Source organism: Schistocerca cancellata, chromosome 11 (genome assembly GCF_023864275.1).
Source record: "Schistocerca cancellata isolate TAMUIC-IGC-003103 chromosome 11, iqSchCanc2.1, whole genome shotgun sequence".
Classification (NCBI taxonomy): Eukaryota; Metazoa; Arthropoda; class Insecta; order Orthoptera; family Acrididae; genus Schistocerca; species Schistocerca cancellata.
Window position 1 is genome coordinate 38,459,447 of NC_064636.1, and position 20,309 is coordinate 38,479,755.

Here is a 20,309-nt window from a genome sequence, read left to right on the forward strand (position 1 = left end):
GTCATACGTCTGTACGTAAGATTTCCACACTCCTAAACATCCCTAGGTCCACTGTTTCCGATGTGACTGTGAAGTGGAAACGTGAAGGGATACATACAGCACTAAAGCGTACAGACCTACCACCTCTGTTCATTGACAGAGGCCGCCAACAGTCGAAGAGGGTAGTAATGTGTAATAGGCAGACATCTATCCAGACCATCACACAGGAATTCCAAACAGCATCAGGATCCACAGCAGGTACTATAACAGTTAGGCCAGAGGTGAGAAAACTTCGATTTCATGGTCGAGTGACTGCTCATAAGCCACACATCACGCCAATAAATGCCAAACGACGCATCGCTTGGTGTAAGGAACGTAAACATCGGACGATTGAACAGTGGAAGAACGTTGTGTGGAGTGACGAATCACGGTACACAATGTGACGATCTGATGGCAGGGTGTGGGTATGGCGAATGTCATCTGCCAGTGTGTGTAGCGCCAACAGTAAAATTCGGAGGCGATGGTGTTATGGTGTGGTCGTGTTTTTCATAGAGAGGCCTTGCACCCCTTGTTGTTTTGCGTGGCACTATCACAGCACAGGCCTACATTCATGTTAAGCACCTTCTTGCTTCCCACTTTTGAATTCGGGGATGGCAGCTGGGTCTCTCAACATGATCGATCACCTGTTCATAATGAAGGGCCTGTGGCGGGGTGGTTACATGACAGTCAACCCTGTAATGGACTGGCGTGCACAAAGTTCTGGCCTGAATCCTGCAGTACACCTTTGGGATGTTTTGGAACGCCAACTTTGGGCCAGGCCTGACTGACCCACATCGATACCTCTCCTCAGCGCAGCACTTGGTGAATAATGGGATACCTGATTGAACGTATGCCTGTGAGAGTGGAAGCTGTCATCAAGGCCAAGAGCGGACCAACACCACATTGAATTTCAGCATCACCAACGGAGGTCGCAACGAACTTGCACGTCATTTTCAGCCAGGTGTCCGGACACTTTTGTTGACATAGTGTATGTGTGGACAACCCCTCAGCAGCGCTGCCTGTAGTGAGCTGCGTCCAGGTCCTCACGTGAACACGCCTGGCCACACTCCACCTCTGTTCCTCTATGTGTGTGCAGCTCGCCAGCTCCTGCCGACAGCAGGCCCACCACCACCACTGCGGACACCCATCGCCAGCCCCACAGCCAGACTCCTGCTGCAGCTTCGCCGCCCACGGCTGCCCAGCACAGCAGCACTGCACCACCTGATGACGACGTCGTCTCCCGTCTGCGGTGGGTTCCCTCACTACTCACACACACACAAGTTACCTAGAAAATCTAAAAAGTAAATGTATTGTAAATACTAGTAAGCTGCCTCTGCCTTTCAAACTGCCCATGAGTTTTCATTCAAGGTTATGAACGCAGTTTATGTAAACGCAAGATAAGAAACTCGTTTCCCCATGAAACCGTGTGTAAAGGTTTAAACGTGGAGGCAGATGTTTCCGCAGTGAGATTTTCACTCTGCAGCAGAGTGTGCATTGATATGAAAGTTCCTGGCGGATTAAAACTGTGTGCCGCGCCGAGACTCGGGACCTTTGACGTTCACAGGCAAGTGCTCTAACCGGCTGAGCTAACCAAGCACGACTCACAACCCGTCCTCTCTGCTTCCAAGGTCCAGAGTTCGAGTCCCAGTCTGGCACACAGTTTTAATCTGCCAGGAAGTTTCATGTATGCAGATACACATGGTGTAGTTGGTAGTTTCAGAAAACTAGGTGTTAGGTAATGAATTTGCGAAGGCAAAACATATCAGGAACCCAATTCAGTTTACAAGCAGATCAAATATACAGTTTCACCATTATGTCTATGAACAAATATAGAGTCGGATTATCTAACATCCCTGCTTAACTACGTCTCAGAATTAGAAAAAAAAGTTATAAATTGCGAGAAAATGTAATTGCGAATGGGGAAAGCTGTTTCTGTCACTTGAACTTACAGCCTCCTAGCACAGAGATAGATCCTAATCACCACATTTTCTGAAGCAATTGAAAATGAGAAAAAAGACCAAGCAATCAGAATGTGTAATCTACATGTAAAATACAGCAGGAAACAGACACAGTTTTCCCTAATTTGAAAATCATCATACATCCAAAGTATATAATAATATGAAGTCAACTGAAGTGCTTGTCACTCGCTGCGGTCTCACCATTACACCAAAGATAGCTGGCTGAAAGCGCTCATATCTCACACAAGACAAATGTCTGAAATACTACTTCCGAAGGCATTCTGATCTAAGCAGAGGTCGAGAAAATGGTGTTTTGTCTTACAAAGCATGATGGAACTGAAATGAACACTTTGGTTCGCTCAGGTCAAAGCTTTGGACTCCTGGGTTGAGATAAACGAGGACATCCTTGTTTTGGCAAAGGTGAATTCTGCTCATGATCAGAGACGATTCGTGACTGGCGGTCTGTGAATCGACGAGGGGTTAAATGCAGTCATGCACTGCACGAAAAGCTCTTCTATGAAACAGCCGCCTCAGGCTCAATCTAAATGTAGCAGGAATCAGCAAAGCGAAATGGAATGATGATTTGGATATCTGGTCACACAAATGTGATGTCATATCAACAGCCCCAGAAAATGGTATTATGGGAGAATGGTTTATTGTGAATAGGAGGGTATGTCAGAGAGTAAGTTATTTCAAACAGCTCAGTGATAGCTTTATCCTCATCATAATCAGCAAATCAATGCCAGCAATAGCTCAGGAACATAATTCAGTGTCACATACAGAAAATGAAGATGTAGGGAGAGTAAGTATACGACAGCACTGAACTGGTAACTAAGTATGTAAAACAAGATGACGATATAACAATCATGAGGTATGGAAATGCTGTAGTAGGAGAGAATTTAAGGACTGTGTTATGTTACAATGTGGGGTATGTAGTATGAATGAGAGAGCAGAAATAATTCTAGAGCTCTGGTTAAATTGTGGCTGGTAACAAGAAGTACAGTGTTCAAGAAGTAAAATAGAAGAACTCACAGTGGAGAAGGGCTGTTCTGTATGAGCTCCTCAGGATGTGGAGTGGCTTGTTCATATCGCCGTAGAATGGGTAAATGAGTTCCAGTAAACATACACATGCAAAGCAAAATCTTATAGATGACGTTTGTGGCTATTTCAATAACAGATTAACAGTTCTGAGCTCCCCTTCTGTGCTTCCCAGTTTTGTTTCTTTTTTTTTCGTAAAGTGTGGGGATACAGGCTTCTGACTGGTCTGATGTGACTCTCCAGAACTTCCTCTCCTGAGACAACCTCTTTACCTCCCAGTAGCACTTGCACCCAAAGTCGTGGGTTATTTCATGCACATATTTCAGTCTTTGTCTTCTCCTACAGTTTTTATTCTCTGTAGCTACCTGCAGTATCACGACAGTTCAGTGATTTCTTCATCTATGTCGAACCAAACTGTCTCTAGTACTTGTCAGGATTTTTCTAATACTCCTACCCTCACCGACTCTACAGTAAGACCCTCCTTTCTTTTCTTACCATTTCACCTCAATTTCAACATCCTTCTATGGCACCTTATTTGGAACACTTCGATTCCCTACTGGTGCTGTTTTCCCACAATCCACGATTCATTTTCGTACAATCCTGTGCTCCAAATTTACATTACACGATATATCTTTCCCAAATCAAAGCCTATGTTTTACACCAGTACCATAATTTGGCGAGGAATGCCCTCTTTGTCTGTGCTAGTTTGTATTCTTCAACTACTTTGCTTTTTACACCATGCACAATTATTTTTCCACTGCAGCAGAATTCCTTCACTTCACCTACTTTGTACTGCCCTATCTTTATCATAAGATTATACCAACTCTTATTTCTGTTACTCTGTTCCTTCTTTTGCTTATAAATCTAATTTATGTGCCCATTAGACTGTCCATTCTATTCAGCAGCCCAAAGTTCTTTCTCACTTTCGCTGAGGATAGCAATTTTGTCAAATGAACCTATCAATGAAATCCTTTCAGCCTGAATTTTAATCCTGCTCCTGACATTACCTTTATCTCCGCCATTGATTCTTTGATATTCAGTTGGAACAGCTGAGTAGGGGACTGCATTCTTGAGTTATACGTTTTTTAATCTAGACAACTCTTTCTTCTGCTCTTGTTGTTACCTTCTGATTATTGTATATGCATTATATCAACGTCCTTTCCCCATGCCTCATACCCAGTTTTTGAGAATTTCAAACAACTTGCACCATTTTTACATTGTCAGATGTTTTTTAGTGGTAGATTAAATTAATTTCTTGATTTTTATTGTACCTTGCTTCCATTATCTACTGCAAATTCAGAAATCCCTCTCTGGTAGCTTCACTTTTCCTAAATCTAAACTGTAACAGACCCTCATTTCCCTTCCATTCCTCTGTACATTATTCTTGTCAGCAACTTTGATGCATGAGCTGCTAAGTTGACTGAACAAAAGTTCTCGCACTCACATGCATTTTCTCGCTTCAGGAATATCTGAAGGATATTTTGCTGAAAGTGTGATGGTATGTCTGTAGTCTCGTAGAGTCTACGTACTATCTTGAATAATCGTGTGGTTGCCACTTCCTCCAATGATTTAAGAAATTCTGAAGGTATATTATCTAACTATTCCACCTGGTTTGTTCACAAGTTTTCCAAATATTGTTGAACTCTGGGTCTAATATTGAATCTTCTATGTTTTTATATTCGAGTTCCATGTCCTAAGGTATTATGTACCTATTGCTTCCTCTCCCTTAGAGGATTTCAAAATACTCTTCCCACCCATCGCTTTCTCGTCGGTGTTGAATAGCAGCGTTCTTTCGAACTCTCAATGTTGGTGATCTAGCAGTTAAACTTTTCTGTGTGCTGAAACTGTCCTTCGAATGACCATTTCCTTTTCGTTTTCTTCTAATTTTTCCTGCAGATATTTTACTTTATCTCCTTGAACTTCCTATTGATTTCACTCCTTAGTGATGTGTAATGCTGTATTCCTATCTTTCTTCAGTTTTTTGTTCTTCCTTCTTTCGTCAATCAATTCAAGTGTTCTTTCCGTTCGCCAATATTTCTTCAGAGTTCGTTTTATTCAGCTGCCTATTCAACTTCTGTGGTTCGTTTTTTATTTAAGAAATCCACTCATGCTGAAATTAACTGCCTAATGTGTTCTTCGTTATTGCTTTATCTACAATGTCAGATAATTTAAATAGCATGTCAAATTCCTTGGCACTTCAGTATCCCACTTATTTACATTTAGATGTTTCTGGATATTACATGTTACAATACAATATCTAATTGTGGAGCCTCTATTCATTGTCCTATAATCTAGGTGTAATCCAACCCTGTCTCCAGGCGTTAACTAAGTATACCTCTGCATCTTGTGATTATCGTCTGAACAGTTAAAAATTCCTTAAGCAATGAAGTGCTTATACGTATGTCCCAGGATACGGAGTGTAGACTTCCAGTAACTTTACCATCCTAAACATGTGTCGGAATGGGGCAAAGAGTACTTCAACAGGGAGTGGTGTGGAGAGAAACAGTTGCTAATTAACGAGCAGGTTCAAGAAAATATGCACTTTAGTGATGAGAGTACATGGTAAAGTAAGTGACTAAAACGTCACTGAACCCTACCAGTGCATTGCCGTTACAACAGTTTGAAGGATAGACACATACTGTGCATGAAGCAGCTTGGTTACTCCTTGGTAAAGTTTCGGATTCCACACATCAGGGATTGATTCAGACACACAGTCCTTACAAGTTCTAACGTCTGTCAATTTCGAAATGAAACATCAGCATTGCTACTATTCCATGTCAGATTGTGGGTCTGTGTGAACCAGTCAACTCACCAGAGGGAGGCAAAGGCCCACCACTTCCACCATGGCCACACCTAGTAAAGCACTGTGGGATTCAAAACAACTTGCAGGCTGTTGAAAACAGTGGAGTTGTTCAAAACTCACGTTTTCTACCTTGCCATTCGATAGGATGCAATAGGTAGCTTTTCATATAAATTATCAGCATGTTTAGATTATTTTTGAATACCTATATAAAGTGTTTATTAGATCATTAATTTTTCGTCTCTTTGCATGGCCTTATTTTAAACTGTAACAGTCGCATTGGCATCTCCATACGCTTCTAATATTCACAGAAAATTGAACTAAGTATATGCAAAAGGAATAGTACGTTTACCAACTGGAACATCTATCTTGTCAGAATTGGAAAACAATATTGTTTTTATTTGATTTTTCCTTTGTAGAGAAGTTGCCACATTTTATTATTTAACTCTTGTGGCACACAGTTTGCCGTATGAGAATACAGATATTCTCTGCTAGGATGAGTAAAGAGAGGTTTTCTGACACAAGTGACACTTTCTTATTTCTTAGTACATATATTGGCGCCGTGAGGCAGACAATCTGTTCAGGAAGCCAATGTTTGCTTGACAGGAGTATTTATAATGCTACTATAGAAAGCAGCATGAAATATTAGTATACACTCACACTCTACAGTTGGTGCAGCTTGTGTGTGTGTGTGTGTGTGTGTGTGTGTGTGTGTGTGTGTGTGTGTGTGTTTTCCCTCCTTTTTACTTTAAGTGTGCTCATGGAGTTAGGTGTACACTATTATAGGTCTCAGTGCGTTTCGTGCATATTTGAAAGTATGGATTCGCTAAAACATAGCGTACATAAAGCATAGCCGACATAATGCCACGATATCTGAAATGTTCTGACAAAATCTTTTGTGTACAACAGAAAATTTTCCTGTTTGGTGCGGCTGCGACATGAAATTTTCCAGTAACTGGACTGAACTTGTTTGCTTCTATGTCAGGGAAATACGTTTAAATACCTGAAGATTAGTTGAATTCTGTGTGCCGTCTTGGGTACATTCAGGAAGGACTGCCACACTCAGACAACTAGAATTCTCTGCATGAACCATCTGTTTCAGTGAAGACCAACTATTGGTTGGCAGTAACATCTTGGAGTCTGAGGAATTGATTTACATGAATCAATGTGACAAAATGTGATAACTCATTTCGTTCAGAGATTCAGTAAAACAACTTATAATGGAAAGTGGATGAAGACTCTGATAACGTGATACAATAACACCTCTGTACCTCAACCCTCCAGCTGCGGCCGACGTGGACTTTTCCTTTCAACTGTTTCTGAGGAATTTCGCGAGACCTGCGAATATCGCGTCGGACGTAATTTCGGCTCTGTCTGCGCTTTGGAACTGCCATTTTATCGTCTGAAACTGCGGGTGCCTAGGTTTTCACGGTATACAGTCCCGCTCACATACCACACATATACCTTCATGTGGCAGCAGTTTCATTCCCGAGCTTGTGTGTGGGACCTTGCTTTGAGATATACAAGACTCAAAATATTTATCGGTATGTTTGTTCTGCTTTTATAACGTTGAACGCGACTTTCAGTTTTCCCACTATATTTACTCTCAATGTCAGTTAAGAATCAACTCAAAGTAAGTTTTTGCTTTTCTTGTTGCATTACTATAATTATAATCATTCTCATTATCTAATAAAATGTTCCACTCTTTTGTATGGAAAAATCGGAAAATCGTCCACAGTTAAGGAGTTAATCTACATAGGGTTCCACAATCTTTTCTATCGTAGATTGGGGAATATGTCAGGTTTGTACCTGCATAGTTGTGCTTTAAGAACTGCTTACAGTTCTCTTGAGTAGTGGGACTTCGTATCCTCAGGAATAATGGGTCCATTGTTCTCCCTATGTAAAAAAGCCAACTATGTAAACAAACTGCTCACTTAGGTTTTGTTTACTTAAGATGTAATTAATGGCACAAAAGATTTTGTATGAGCAATTTTACTGATAGGCGTATGTTATTCTGTTACAAAATATAATTTTAACATTGTATGATACGCTCAATGAAAGTTCACAAACACACTTTAGCAGTGTCCGGTAAATGACAGACAGTTCTGCATACCGGTATTGATTCACAGCTTTCACAACTCGACCAGCAATAAAAGATAGTCTGGATTGCCTTCCTTTGAGGCATCATCTGTCACACATTATTGTCAACGTTCCTGCGCAGGCTACAGAAGCTGGTAGCAAAAGTATTGCACATGTCACCCTCAGAGCAGCTTCTTATAGTTACGCAAAAGGATTTTGTGGAGTGGTACCCATGCTTGGAAAGCCTCTAATTTTTCTCCCTTGATGGTATGTTACACTTTCTTCTACACAATATCGATCTGGTACAACCGTTTCAACATGCCTTAAAATTCCCTTGATGTTGCTGTACAGCCTGCCTGATGAGGACAGCAAACAGCATATTAGAACAGGAGTACATTGTATGCAGGCTACAAAACGTGTTTACTGCACATCTATTGAAACAATCCAAATAATGGAAGCGTCCCAGGCTTTATAGATGCTGACAAACTACATTAGTGATAGCCTGACATCATCTTACATACCCACTATATTATCAATTTAGTAGGCAGAAAATGCCAAAATCTCCAATGTTACAAAAAAGCAATTTACATAAGCTTTGTGGAAATTGCTGTGCTAAATATGGTAGAATTGTGAATCCTGTCAAAGGAAACAAAAGGAAAGCTCCACACAAAGGAGACAATGTGTTGGAGAAAGCGTTGCAAAACCTAAATAACGGACGGGGTAGGGAGTTGTGGAATCAAATGAATGATAGTAAGAGACTCAACATGAGTATTGTGAACAGAAAAGAAGCAGCTGAAGTGGTGTAGCCTTTAGGTCTGTGCATGAAAGCATGGGACATAGCAGGCTGACTTAAGCTTCCTCTACTAATGCTCACATTCCTCAGTATGTACCACAAATCTGATCTCTGATGTAGGGCAAAGAGCAATGTAGCGTAATAAAGGAAAACCAGAAAAAGTAGATGCCATTCAGATCCATAAATTGCGATGTCTTGAGTGTTATTCGGCTATAAATTTGGTTCCACACACTAGTCTAGGTTCGCTAGCTCTTGGAAAAGAGCTGTGTAGTATCTCAGGCTCGTTAAATGCACAAAATAATGTTCATGTTTATTTATTTCACTGAAAATGTACATGTGACAGGCATCCATATTGAACCAATGATCTATTGGATAACCACATCAAAAAAGTCAGTATTTTATTTACTATCTCATTGCACACTGTGTACACGCTCATACGTTCTTAAACGCTTAAAATGTTAAGATTAATTCTTCACGAACTCTCCAATGATTGCACCACATATTCTGATGTCACAAGAATACCCAATTAATAATATTAACTGAAACCAGCATCAAATGGATATACATATTTCAGAATATTTATGCTGGCTTCAGGTGTAATTTAGGTGTCACATTTTGCTCTTATGATCATTAGCATAAGAAAATAACCATCGACAGCTGAAGTAGGGAGGTTATAAAATGCGAAGTGGCGGTAGAAGGAAAAGCATTTCCCAGAAAGAGTAATTTATTAACAACAAACATAAATTTAAATGTTGACAAGTCTTTTATCAAGATAATTGTCTGGGTTTACCTAGTATGGAAGTTCATAGTAAACAATTCAGGCAAGAAAAGAGTAAAATATTTTTTTGCACAATACAACTTTATCATTGTTAAGATTTGGTTTAAAAATAAGGAAACGAGATTCTAAACGTAAAAGACATATGGAGAAACCAGGAGATTTCACATTATGACATAATAGTAAGTCAAAGATTTCGAAAGCAGTGTTATGAACTGGAAATTATTTCCAGGGACAGATATGCAGTTTGAACTTAATTTATAGTTCATGAACTACAGATTAAAAATGGCGAAACTTCAGATAACTAGGAAATTAATTACCTAAGTCCTGAATTATTTAAAAGGACCATAGTCTGTTGAAGGTTTCATAAAGATTATTTGGAAATTATTGCCTGAAACGGAAGAAAGGAATAAAATAGAACTCAAATGAGTAGCTTTAAGAAAGGGAACAGTAAAGTCATCTGAGGGTAGACAAAATGACACAGTACAGTCACAATCTTTCGTTAGCAAAAAAGGTAATGGATTTGAAGAAAGAAGCAAACATAAAAATGTAAGGAATTAAAGCGTCTATAGGGAATCAGAAACTTCTAAAACATTAGATTGATGGTAAGTGCAAAACAGCAAAGAACTATTCGTCCCAGGAGAAATTACCTGTCTCATCATTAAATAGGAAAGACTAGGAAGCATTTTCATAGAAATGACAGAACACTGAATCTGACTGGTGTATATGAAAAGAAAGATTTTCATTGAAACAGCAACATTAACAGCCCTATTTGAACATTATATTTTCAGAAAAAGTGTATATGTGTGTGTGTGTGTGTGTGTGTGTGTGTGAGTGTATGTGTGTGTGTGAGTGTTTTTTTGTGAGACCGATTGGTGGCTATTATGTTTATCAGTTGTAATATCTCACTTGGCAGAATAACAGAATGAATTTGTTCTGTAATGTCTTTAGTTTATAAAAGATTTTGTTACCTTTTACTCTTGAGCAAAAGCTACACACAGTTTGTAGCAGGCTTGTCTGCTTTGCTCATGCAGTGAGGCTGTCACACACCGGTATAATTGACAAAGTGCATTTCTCAGCACACACATCATCAGCGAGAGGTCCACAGTTTGTTCAAGAAGCTAAGATTTAGTCAGAGCAGTAGTCCAAATGGTAATCTAGAGAAGTGTATGAAACACTAATTTTTTGAATGATTTCTAGGACCCTTCAGCTGCCATTTTGTTTATTTCCTCTACGACTGTACAATTTCGGCCTTAGGCCATTTTCAAGTATCTAAAAGTGAAGTTTCATACATTGGATACATTAGTGACACTTGCGATTTTGATGTAGGAACAAGTCATATCTGTAGATATACTAGGCGCATTATAACTTACTTATGGAAGATTTTTTAGTAATAGATTATGTCATATACGTCGTTGCTCACCTGACATCATGTTATGCTTATAAATTAGTTCGAGGTGTTCACGCTATTTTAGGAGCACGTTAATTTCGAGCAGTTGTTGCACATCTCTTATACATATCGTACTTATCCCTAGGAAGATTATAATTAGTTTACAGAAACTTGCTACTTAACCTGCATATGTTTTCTGTTCTCAGTTATATTTAATTATCGTTCATCATTAGTATAAATATTACTGTATGTAATTTCTTTAAAATAACTTGCAATTATTTGTTCTGTTATTGTAGGAGCACATCATTTTCGAACAGTTGGCACAAAGATCTTACATATCGCATTTATCACAATATTCTAATGAAATAGTACTGAGGTCAACGAGGGTTCAGTAAACTGATCGAAATTAACGTGTTCCTAAAATAGAGTGAACACCTCAAACTAATTTATGAGCAAAACATTGTAACAAGCCAACTGGCGGTACTCCAGATTGAATTCACAACGATAACGGATCGCACTGTACCAACGTCGCTATGCCACTGATGTATGGCTTCCTGCCGCCCAAAATTGCTTGAGCGAACCAATCGACCACTACAGCAGAAATTTGGTACAGTTCTAATTCTACAGTCGATGTTATGTCTGTGGATCGCTATTAGTTTTCAGAAGATTCTAGTCGTAGAGGAACGCCTGGCAAATACTCGGAGTCTAGCTCATACCGTAGTTGCTCTCTCAAAAGACGAACTGAAGACAGATCAACGCTCGGATAATTAATACTGCAGCAATCATAAACACTGACGAGACGACAGACTCAAATGTTTTAATAATAAACAGCACTTATACTATACACAACGTCGTAATCGTACAGTGACACTATTACACCACGAATAGACACGCTAAAACATTCCAATGACACTGACGAACAATATCGAGCAGCAGTTAAGAGACATGCAGATTTCGATAACAACTTCCGTTATCGTACTATCGGACAAAACAAAACACCAACCACTTTAAATACAATAACTATTTATATTATGTCAAGCTAAATGTTACCTCTAGCTTGCAATTGTTCTCACACACAACAAAATTCTCACAACGCAGCACATTATCTCAGGAACAGTCTTGTAATCTTTTAATTACTTACAGTATTTACATCCAATATATCGTCGTGTTACGACCAATCGAATTTAAGTTGCTCTCAAAGATATCTATAAGGATTAAGATAATTGAAGCTACCATTAAATCTCTTTCTGTTTAGTCCAGTGTTCCTATGTAAATAATACGACGTAACGTATTCCACAGAGTTACCAATCTTTGCTATTAGTATAATCGCTGACTTGTCTATGATAACTTTCGACAACTTCAATTCTAATTGAAAATACTTAGGATACTCTTTCCGTAAATGAAATCGTTTTAGCTGTTTAGAATATCTACCCTCTGTATATTTAGCGTGGATCAACTCAATTAATGAACTTTTTGATCAGGCAAAACTTACAAATACCATCGTAAAATTGTGTCATGCAAAGCGTTATTGATATCTCTGAAACTAAACCTTTGCTTTTCTCACAAAATATAGCTGCACACAACAGCTACTAATTGACCACACGTAAAGGTTTCTTTTAACCCAAGAAAACTGGTATTTATTGGGTCTAGGTATCTCAATACAATTTAATTCACATAAGTGAGCGAGTGTCAGCAAAGACTAACACACCCCACAAAAACGGAAATTCAATAATAATGAAATAAAATTAAACAAAAATCTTAGGCGCCAGCGCCTCTTTAACCCTAACCTTAAGTAACAATTTAACACAATTCCGAGCCTCTCCAGGCGTTAGCTAAACGCGTCCCACTAAATTCCCTATACTGAAACAGGCCACTTGTCACTTTGACTAACAAAGTTTTCGTTTAGTTGTAGCTTGTAAATGGTTCCTTTTATCCTCTTCGCTTATCAACTCAACTGCTGGTGCGATCTATCATATTACATTGAAACAGTTCGAATCTATACGAGCCAATTTTAGGTCTTCTGTATGATTGTGGTATTTTAACAAGAACAACAAAAATGTGTTCGAGGCTTTCCCTTCTTGACACACACCAATCACTACCAGATCACTCCAACAAAGCAGCTAACAACCCAATTACCTCTGGGCCAGCAGCGACCACTAATCGTACACCATGGACAGGACATCGGCTCCAACGATTCCCAAAAACTCATCAACCGCAAATCTCCTTCTCTCTAACGCGGCTCACGCTGTATCTATCTCAGCAAACTATTCCTCACTACCGAAATATTCACAGGACAATAATAAATCGATCGCCCTAGCACATAAAATCGACAAAACCAGTGTCTCATTCGCGACTAGTTATGAAATCACACGGAGTCTACGTACATTCCGTAGTTGAGCTTTGAGAGGAAGCTACCGTCACAGCCACGTATATGAACAGGGGCCTAAAAGACAAAGTATCCACGCTGCCTCCGTGAAGTGCACCAAAAATAAGATACTGGTTCTACCAGCAAAACTTCTTTCCCTCTTCCAAGCCCTAAACACTAACTGCTATGCCTCAACACACCACGCAATGGGTCGGTATCTTATCCGATACAGACGTACCCCGATATATTAACTTAGTCGGTAAGAGGTCTACTCGGGATCTAACTACCTTCTTACGTCACTCAATAGGAACCACTTACACGAACAAATACGCAGTGCCACGCCAACTTTTGACAATTAATTAATTAATCGTTGATGCTGTCGGTTGTCCACGACAACGGCCGGCTGCTGCGCATCGCTCAGGCAGAATCTCTGGACCCAGCGATGGTGAGATTGTGAGTTGTTGCATCGCTGAAGTCCCGTTTTCAGGCGCTACAGTCTGGAACTGCGCGACCGCTATGGTCCCAGGTTCGAATCCTGCCTCGGGCATGGATGTGTGTGATGTCCTTAGGTTAGTTAGGTTTAAGTAGTTCTAAGTTCTAGGAGACTGATGACCTCAGAAGTTAAGTCCCATAGTGCTCCGAACCCTCTGAATCATTTTTTTTTTAAGTCCTGTGCACTCACCACTTGTTGTCTTTTTAATTCTTTTTTTTTTCTTCGTCGGCGCTCTTGGATCACCTATAACATGTTTTGTCCCGCTTAATACATCGTACACATATATTTATAGTCAGGACCAGGTGTTACTAGCCATTTATCGAGTCGGATGCTCATCAGTTGTAAAGGCGAACGTAACCCGTGCGTTTTGACACAGCACAACATGATGTCATAGCAGCAACGATGTATATGGCATAATCTGTTGCTAAAAAACAGCTATAAGGTAAGATATAATGCGCCTAGTATATCTACAGATATGACTTGCTGCTACATCAAAATCATAAGTGTCAATAATGTATCCAATCTATGAAACTTCTGGTTTAGATACTTGAAAATGGTTTAAGGCCGAAATTGTACAATCGTACAGGAAATAAAGAGAATGGCAGATGTAGGCTTCAAGAAATCATTCAAAAAATTCATCACAGCTGCGGACCCTGCCGCACTGAAAATTGTAAAATGCTAATTTACTCTTCTAACCTGCAGATTTGTTGTTGCCTTCAGACACATAAAAGAAAGAAATTAGAACGTAAATTAAAGTGTGTGTGTCGTTATCTGTGTGTGTGTGTGTGTGTGTGTGTGTGTGTGTGTGTGTGTTATTTCGAGTAAATAATTTCCTTGTAAAAAGTATGTTTCTCCATTTTTGGAACTGCTCTTCTTCTATGACAGTTTTCTTCATTAGACGAGTGTATTTGGAGAAATGTGTGAGAACTCCTCGGTATTTTGCAGGGGCCTTACCACAGAGCAGAAGGGCAGGGAGCTGATTGATGCGGCTAAGGAGGGGGCAATCAGGAGGCTGCGGGCGGTGCTCGCAGCTGGTGCAGATGTGAGAGCGAGGGACACATTCAAGAGGGACACTGCCCTTCATTGGGCAGCACGGAAGGGATGTCTGCAGGCTGTGATATGTCTGCTGCGCAGTGGGGCTGAGGTGGACGCCAGAAACAACTGGCAGAGCACGCCTCTGCTCTTGGCCGCACAGTATGGCCACACAGAGGTGGTGTCTCGGCTGCTGGATGCAGGGGCCGACAAGGGGGCCCGCGATGGAGATGGGGACACACCGCTATATGTCGCCAGGGTGTGCGGCCACCAGGAGATTGTAGAGATGCTAACATGAAACTACCAGTACAACAAACTTATCAGCATAATTAATAAAGTTTTACTAATTGTTTTTTCACGTTTTTCTTAAATAAAAACAGTACAGAAAATTTAGTCTTGTATTCATTGCATGTACCCCTCTTTGTGCAGTTATAGGGTAATTCGCAAAGATAGACAAATATTTTAATATGTCACTCTACAAGTAAAAATAGAGAAAAAAGTTCATATAAACATAGGTCCGCAAATGTTTAGTTACAGAGTTATGGCTAATAAAAGATTTTACCTAACATTTAGCAACTTCGCTAGTATAAAGCCGTCGCAAAACTGTACGAGGTTAAAGTAAAGCATGATTTCCATTTATCTTGTTGTTTGTAAGTAGGCTGTTTAGGTTTTTATATTGGTAACGCCACGTAGCGCTCTGTATGAAAATCAGTGGCTGTGCTGTGTGCTGTCTGTGGTTTGCATTGTTGTTGGCCATTGTAGTGTTGGGCAGTTGGCTGTTAACAGCGCATAGCGTTGCGCAGTTGCAGGTGAGCTGCCAGCAGTGGTGGATGTGGGGAGAGAAATGGCGGAGTTTTGAAATTTGTAAGACTGGATGTCATGAACTGCTATATATATATTATGACTTTTGAACACCATTAAGGTAAATACATTGTTTGTTCTCTATCAAAATCTTTTATTTGCTAACTATGCCTATCAGTAGTTAGTGCCTTCAGTAGTTTGAATCTTTTATTTAGCTGGCAGTAGTGGCGATCGCTGTATTGCAGTAGTTCGAGTAACGAAGAATTTTGGTGAGGTAAGTGATTTGTGAAAGGTATAGGTTAATGTTAGCCAGGGCCATTCTTTTGTAAGGATTTTAGAAAGTCAGATTGCGTTGCGCTAAAAATACTGTGTGTCTTTTTAAGCATAGTCATGTATAATTTTTCTAAGGGGACGTTTCATATGGCGACCCTGCCATGATTCGAACCTGGAATCTCCTGATTTTTTTCTTGTAGTTTGTGCAATTAGTGCAGCCTTTGTTTATTGCTAGCGCGTAATTGTAGAGAGAATTACCTTTGCAGTTGTAGTTTTTCATTCTTGTACAGTAAAACAGTTGTGGCATGCATGTAGATTTGCACCAAGTATTTCGCAGCTGCGCTTGCAATTAACGAGATATTATTTTCAATGCTATGTTAATGTGTTTTCTTATTTTGCTCTTCAAATTGTGCTTTTCTGTGTTGTCGTGTGAAATATTGTGACAATAATGGCGTGTGAAAAACGTAAAACTAGGCTCCAAAGTAAACTGAGAAATGACAGTGAAGACGAAAGCAGTGTGTTAGCGCCACCGTGTAATGAATTAACTAATGTTCAAAGTAGTAATTTGGTAATTGTGCATAGGGAAATGGAGTGGGCTGCAAATAATGGTGTAGGCAGTGAAACAATTAGTGAACAGGGAAGCACTATCGATCGATCGGTCGGCAACAGCTTGCCCCAGGAATCCGAAATGACAAGACACAATCCTGCAAATACTGTAGATTCAGGTTTGCGTCCTCGCCGTTTTTCAAATAAGTCAAGACACATTTCCTGCTTTTCAAAATGCGAATATTGCCGGTTCAAATGCATTGCCGAACAGCACTGAGGAACATGTTTCAGACACCAGTGCATTGTTATTACAATTAATGCAACAAATGGGACAAAAGCTTCAAAAGTTAGACACAATGGAACAAAATCTTCAAAAGTTTGACACAATGGAACAACACCAGAGACAAACACAGCAACAGTTAGACACAATGGAACAAAATCAGAGACAAACACAGCAAAAGCTTCAAAAGTTAGACACCACACTTGAACAAACACGTGAAGATGTAACCACTGAGTTACATAACATTGAATCGAAATGTCAAAAAGTCTGTAATGACGTAAAACACAAATTTGTGAGCATTTTCAACCCATTTTTTCGCGGCATGAAAATGCGTTACAGAATCACGAAGCAGCCATAAAAGAACTGCAAACCATTGTTCATGAAAATCATGAGACCTTGTGGGCTAAAATTGACTCAGTTGCATCTACCGATTCGGTTACGCTACTTGCAAAACCTCAGGAAAACTTAAAGGACACAGTAGATACGATTTCAACACAAATGGACACTCTGAAACTTGGTTCAGAAAAACACACTGAGGAAATAAGTACAATATCGGAGAAAGTAGCCGAACTTTCGGATCAGTACACTAACTTATCTGCAAAGGTAGATGATGATCTGAACGACACAAGACCTGTAGCCATCACTGACACAGAAGAGTATGAACAAATTAAGAAATTCAAACAAAATCAGAATCAAATTAATACGCAACACAAAAGAAAAATCCGGGAAGTACAAGATCAGTTGGCACAAGTAATACAAAAATTACATATTTCAGACGACACTCACTCGCACTCCAACACGGGAAGAGGGACTTAGAAATACGGCAAAGCCACAAAATAATAACACAGGGCATTTCGGAAATTATGAAAGAAATGTGCAAGGTGCACCGAATTTTGAAATGGAACCGCCGACACGACGTAACAATGACCGATATGCTACTCGCCGACACGATGATTTTGACTATAAGCTGTCCATTACTACACGTAAATTCAAAACATTTAAGAATTCTGGCAACGACATTCATCCACAAGCGTGGCTTCATCAATTCTCTCATGTTTTCCTCCCAACTGGTCATTAGAGCACAGATTAGAATTTATGTGTGGCTATTTAGAGAATGAACCAGCAGTAAGAATGCGATCGGTCATTCACGATTGCCATAGTGAAGGAGAATTTTATCATGCCTTCCTCTCAGCACAGTGGTCTCAAGTTACACAAGACCGAGTAAAACATAGCATCATATTGATGAAACATTTCGAACAATCTGAATTTTCCAGTCTTGTGAAATATTTTGAAGACATGTTGCACAAGAATCAGTACCTGTGAAACCCATACAGCCCCTCAGAACTCATCTGCATTTGCTTAATCAAACTACCTTAACATTTAAGACATATTATTTTGGCAGGACGTTGCAAAGATGACATTGAAGCTTTTCAGGGACTGTTACAAGAATTGGAAATTGACACTGACAATCGCAGAACGCGGAAACAGGAACAAAACAATTACAGGTCACATCCGTCACAATTCCGCGATGAAAGAAATAATAACTGGACACGACAAGGCTATTCTCACAACACAAATCGTGACCAAAACAGACACCACCCATATGACAACTGTTGGCAGAGTAGTAATAATTACAGAGAAAGATCACCTCTTTGCAGTAGTGACTATCACAGAGACAATCAGAGAAACAGACAATATGGGAACCAAAATAATTATTATCAAGGGAGAGAGAATAACTTTAGACGCAATGGTCCAGCATGCAGTTGCGATTCAGGGAGAAATTCTCCACCACGTGACCGACAAGAAAGAAACTATGGAATCTACCGACATGACGACAGACGATATGATCGTAACGACAGACCTGAATTGCATCACAACTGGCAGGATTCAAACAGGGCGGGGACCTCTCGACAAGCTGAATTTGTAGGTCTCCAAATCCCAATAACGACGCGCACCAACAAAGAGACAATAGGCAATGACTCATACCGCTGGCAGCCACAAAACATACTTCTGAAACTGACGACACAGCTGCCGTAGCTAGTAATTACGTAAAAATGGAAGACATTAGGGACATGTTACTCCAGGAACACGACATAAAACATAACAACATTGCATATCCTGTGATTCACATTACAGTAAATGACATAAAATTTACGGCAGTACTTGACTCTGGCAGTCCCATTTCAGTAATTAGTGAAACAGCCTTTAGCAAATGCAACAAATCGAACGATTGCCCCACATTTCCGTTACGTAAGATTAAATTACAAGGTGCAATCGTTGGAAAAAGTGTAGATGTATGCCAACAAACCAACTCAGAATTCTTTTGTGAAATTACAGCTTCTCTATGAACTTTCTTATTGTTCCATTATTGTCGACGGAAATTATATTGAGAGTAGACTTTTTGAATGAATACAAAGCAATCTTAAACTTTCACAATGCTGAAATAAATTTAGAGAAGAAGGTAAGTCAATAGCTTTGAAATTTGAAGATTGGCTCTCAAACCATGATGAAGAAATTAATCGGCTTTACCTCCTGTTAGACAACAGTTCGCAATTTTCGATGGAACTTGACACTAACAATCACTCTGCAAGTACTAACAGGGATGACATTGACGGCGCATTTGATAGTAATGAGTTTATTCAGAATAAAATTCAAACAATTGGGAATTATAATGACACTGATAGGCAAGACCTTTTTGAGATTTTACAAGCACATTCCACAGTTTTTACTCACAAAACAGGAACAATCAAGGGATTTCAATACCAATTTCGTGTTCTTGAGCGTACTAAATTTTGTGTTAGACCATACGTAATTCCGGCGCATGTTAGAACAGAAGTACAATCTATGCTTGACGAGGGCATTATTGAGCCTGCAGTAAGCTCATACAACAATCCATTACATGTTGTTGAGAAGAAAAATGGATCGATCAGGCTTGTCTTAGATTCGAGGCAAATCAATGCTATCATCATTCCTGAAACAGACAAGCCACAAACGTTAGAAGAACTTCTTCAAAATTTTAATGGTGTAAAAGTGTTATCTTCTATTGATCTCAGATCCAGCTTTTATCAGATCGAACTTCATCCAGAATATAGAAAATACACAGCTTTCCTTTGTTTTGGCACTTGTTATCAGTTTCTGAAACTTCCTATTGGTTTGAACATTTCTTCGGCAGCATTCATTCGCGGGCTAAAATCCATATTACCTGAGTTCTTAAAACGTCACATCACCTTATACGAGGTGCATTCAAGTTCTAAGGCCTCTGATTTTTTTCTCCAGACTGGAAAGAGATAGAAACATGCGCATTGTTTTAAAATAAGGGCGCATTCATTGTCAATACGTCCCAGAGATGGCAGCACTGTATGGCAGATGGAATTTTACCGCCAGGGGCGAGAATGAGAACTGTTTTAAATACTTAAAATGGCGACGTTTTCCTTACTTGAACAGCGTGCAATCATTCGTTTTCTGAATTTGCGTGGTGTCAAACCAATTGAAATTCATCGACAGTTGAAGGAGACATGTCGTGATGGAGTTATGGATGTGTCGAAAGTGTGTTCGTGGGTGCGACAGTTTAATGAAGGCAGAACACCGTGTGACAACAAACCAAAACAACCTCAGGCTAGCACAAGCCGGCCTGACGACATGATCGAGAAAGTGGAGAGAATTGTTTT

General features: G+C 39.7%; 1 protein-coding gene across 1 annotated transcript in view; it reads left to right on the plus strand.

Moving 5' to 3' along the window:
- Positions 1 to 15,059, plus strand: part of LOC126108487 (ankyrin repeat domain-containing protein 17-like) — a 30,618-nt gene extending 15,559 nt beyond the window's left edge. The window contains exons 3-4 of the mRNA XM_049913747.1: positions 1,115 to 1,267; positions 14,655 to 15,059. Of these exons, the coding sequence (XP_049769704.1) occupies positions 1,115 to 1,267; positions 14,655 to 15,039 (538 nt within the window). The 3' untranslated portion in view covers positions 15,040 to 15,059. The remainder of the gene's footprint in view (positions 1 to 1,114; positions 1,268 to 14,654) is intronic.
- Positions 15,060 to 20,309: the final 5,250 nt, after the last annotated feature.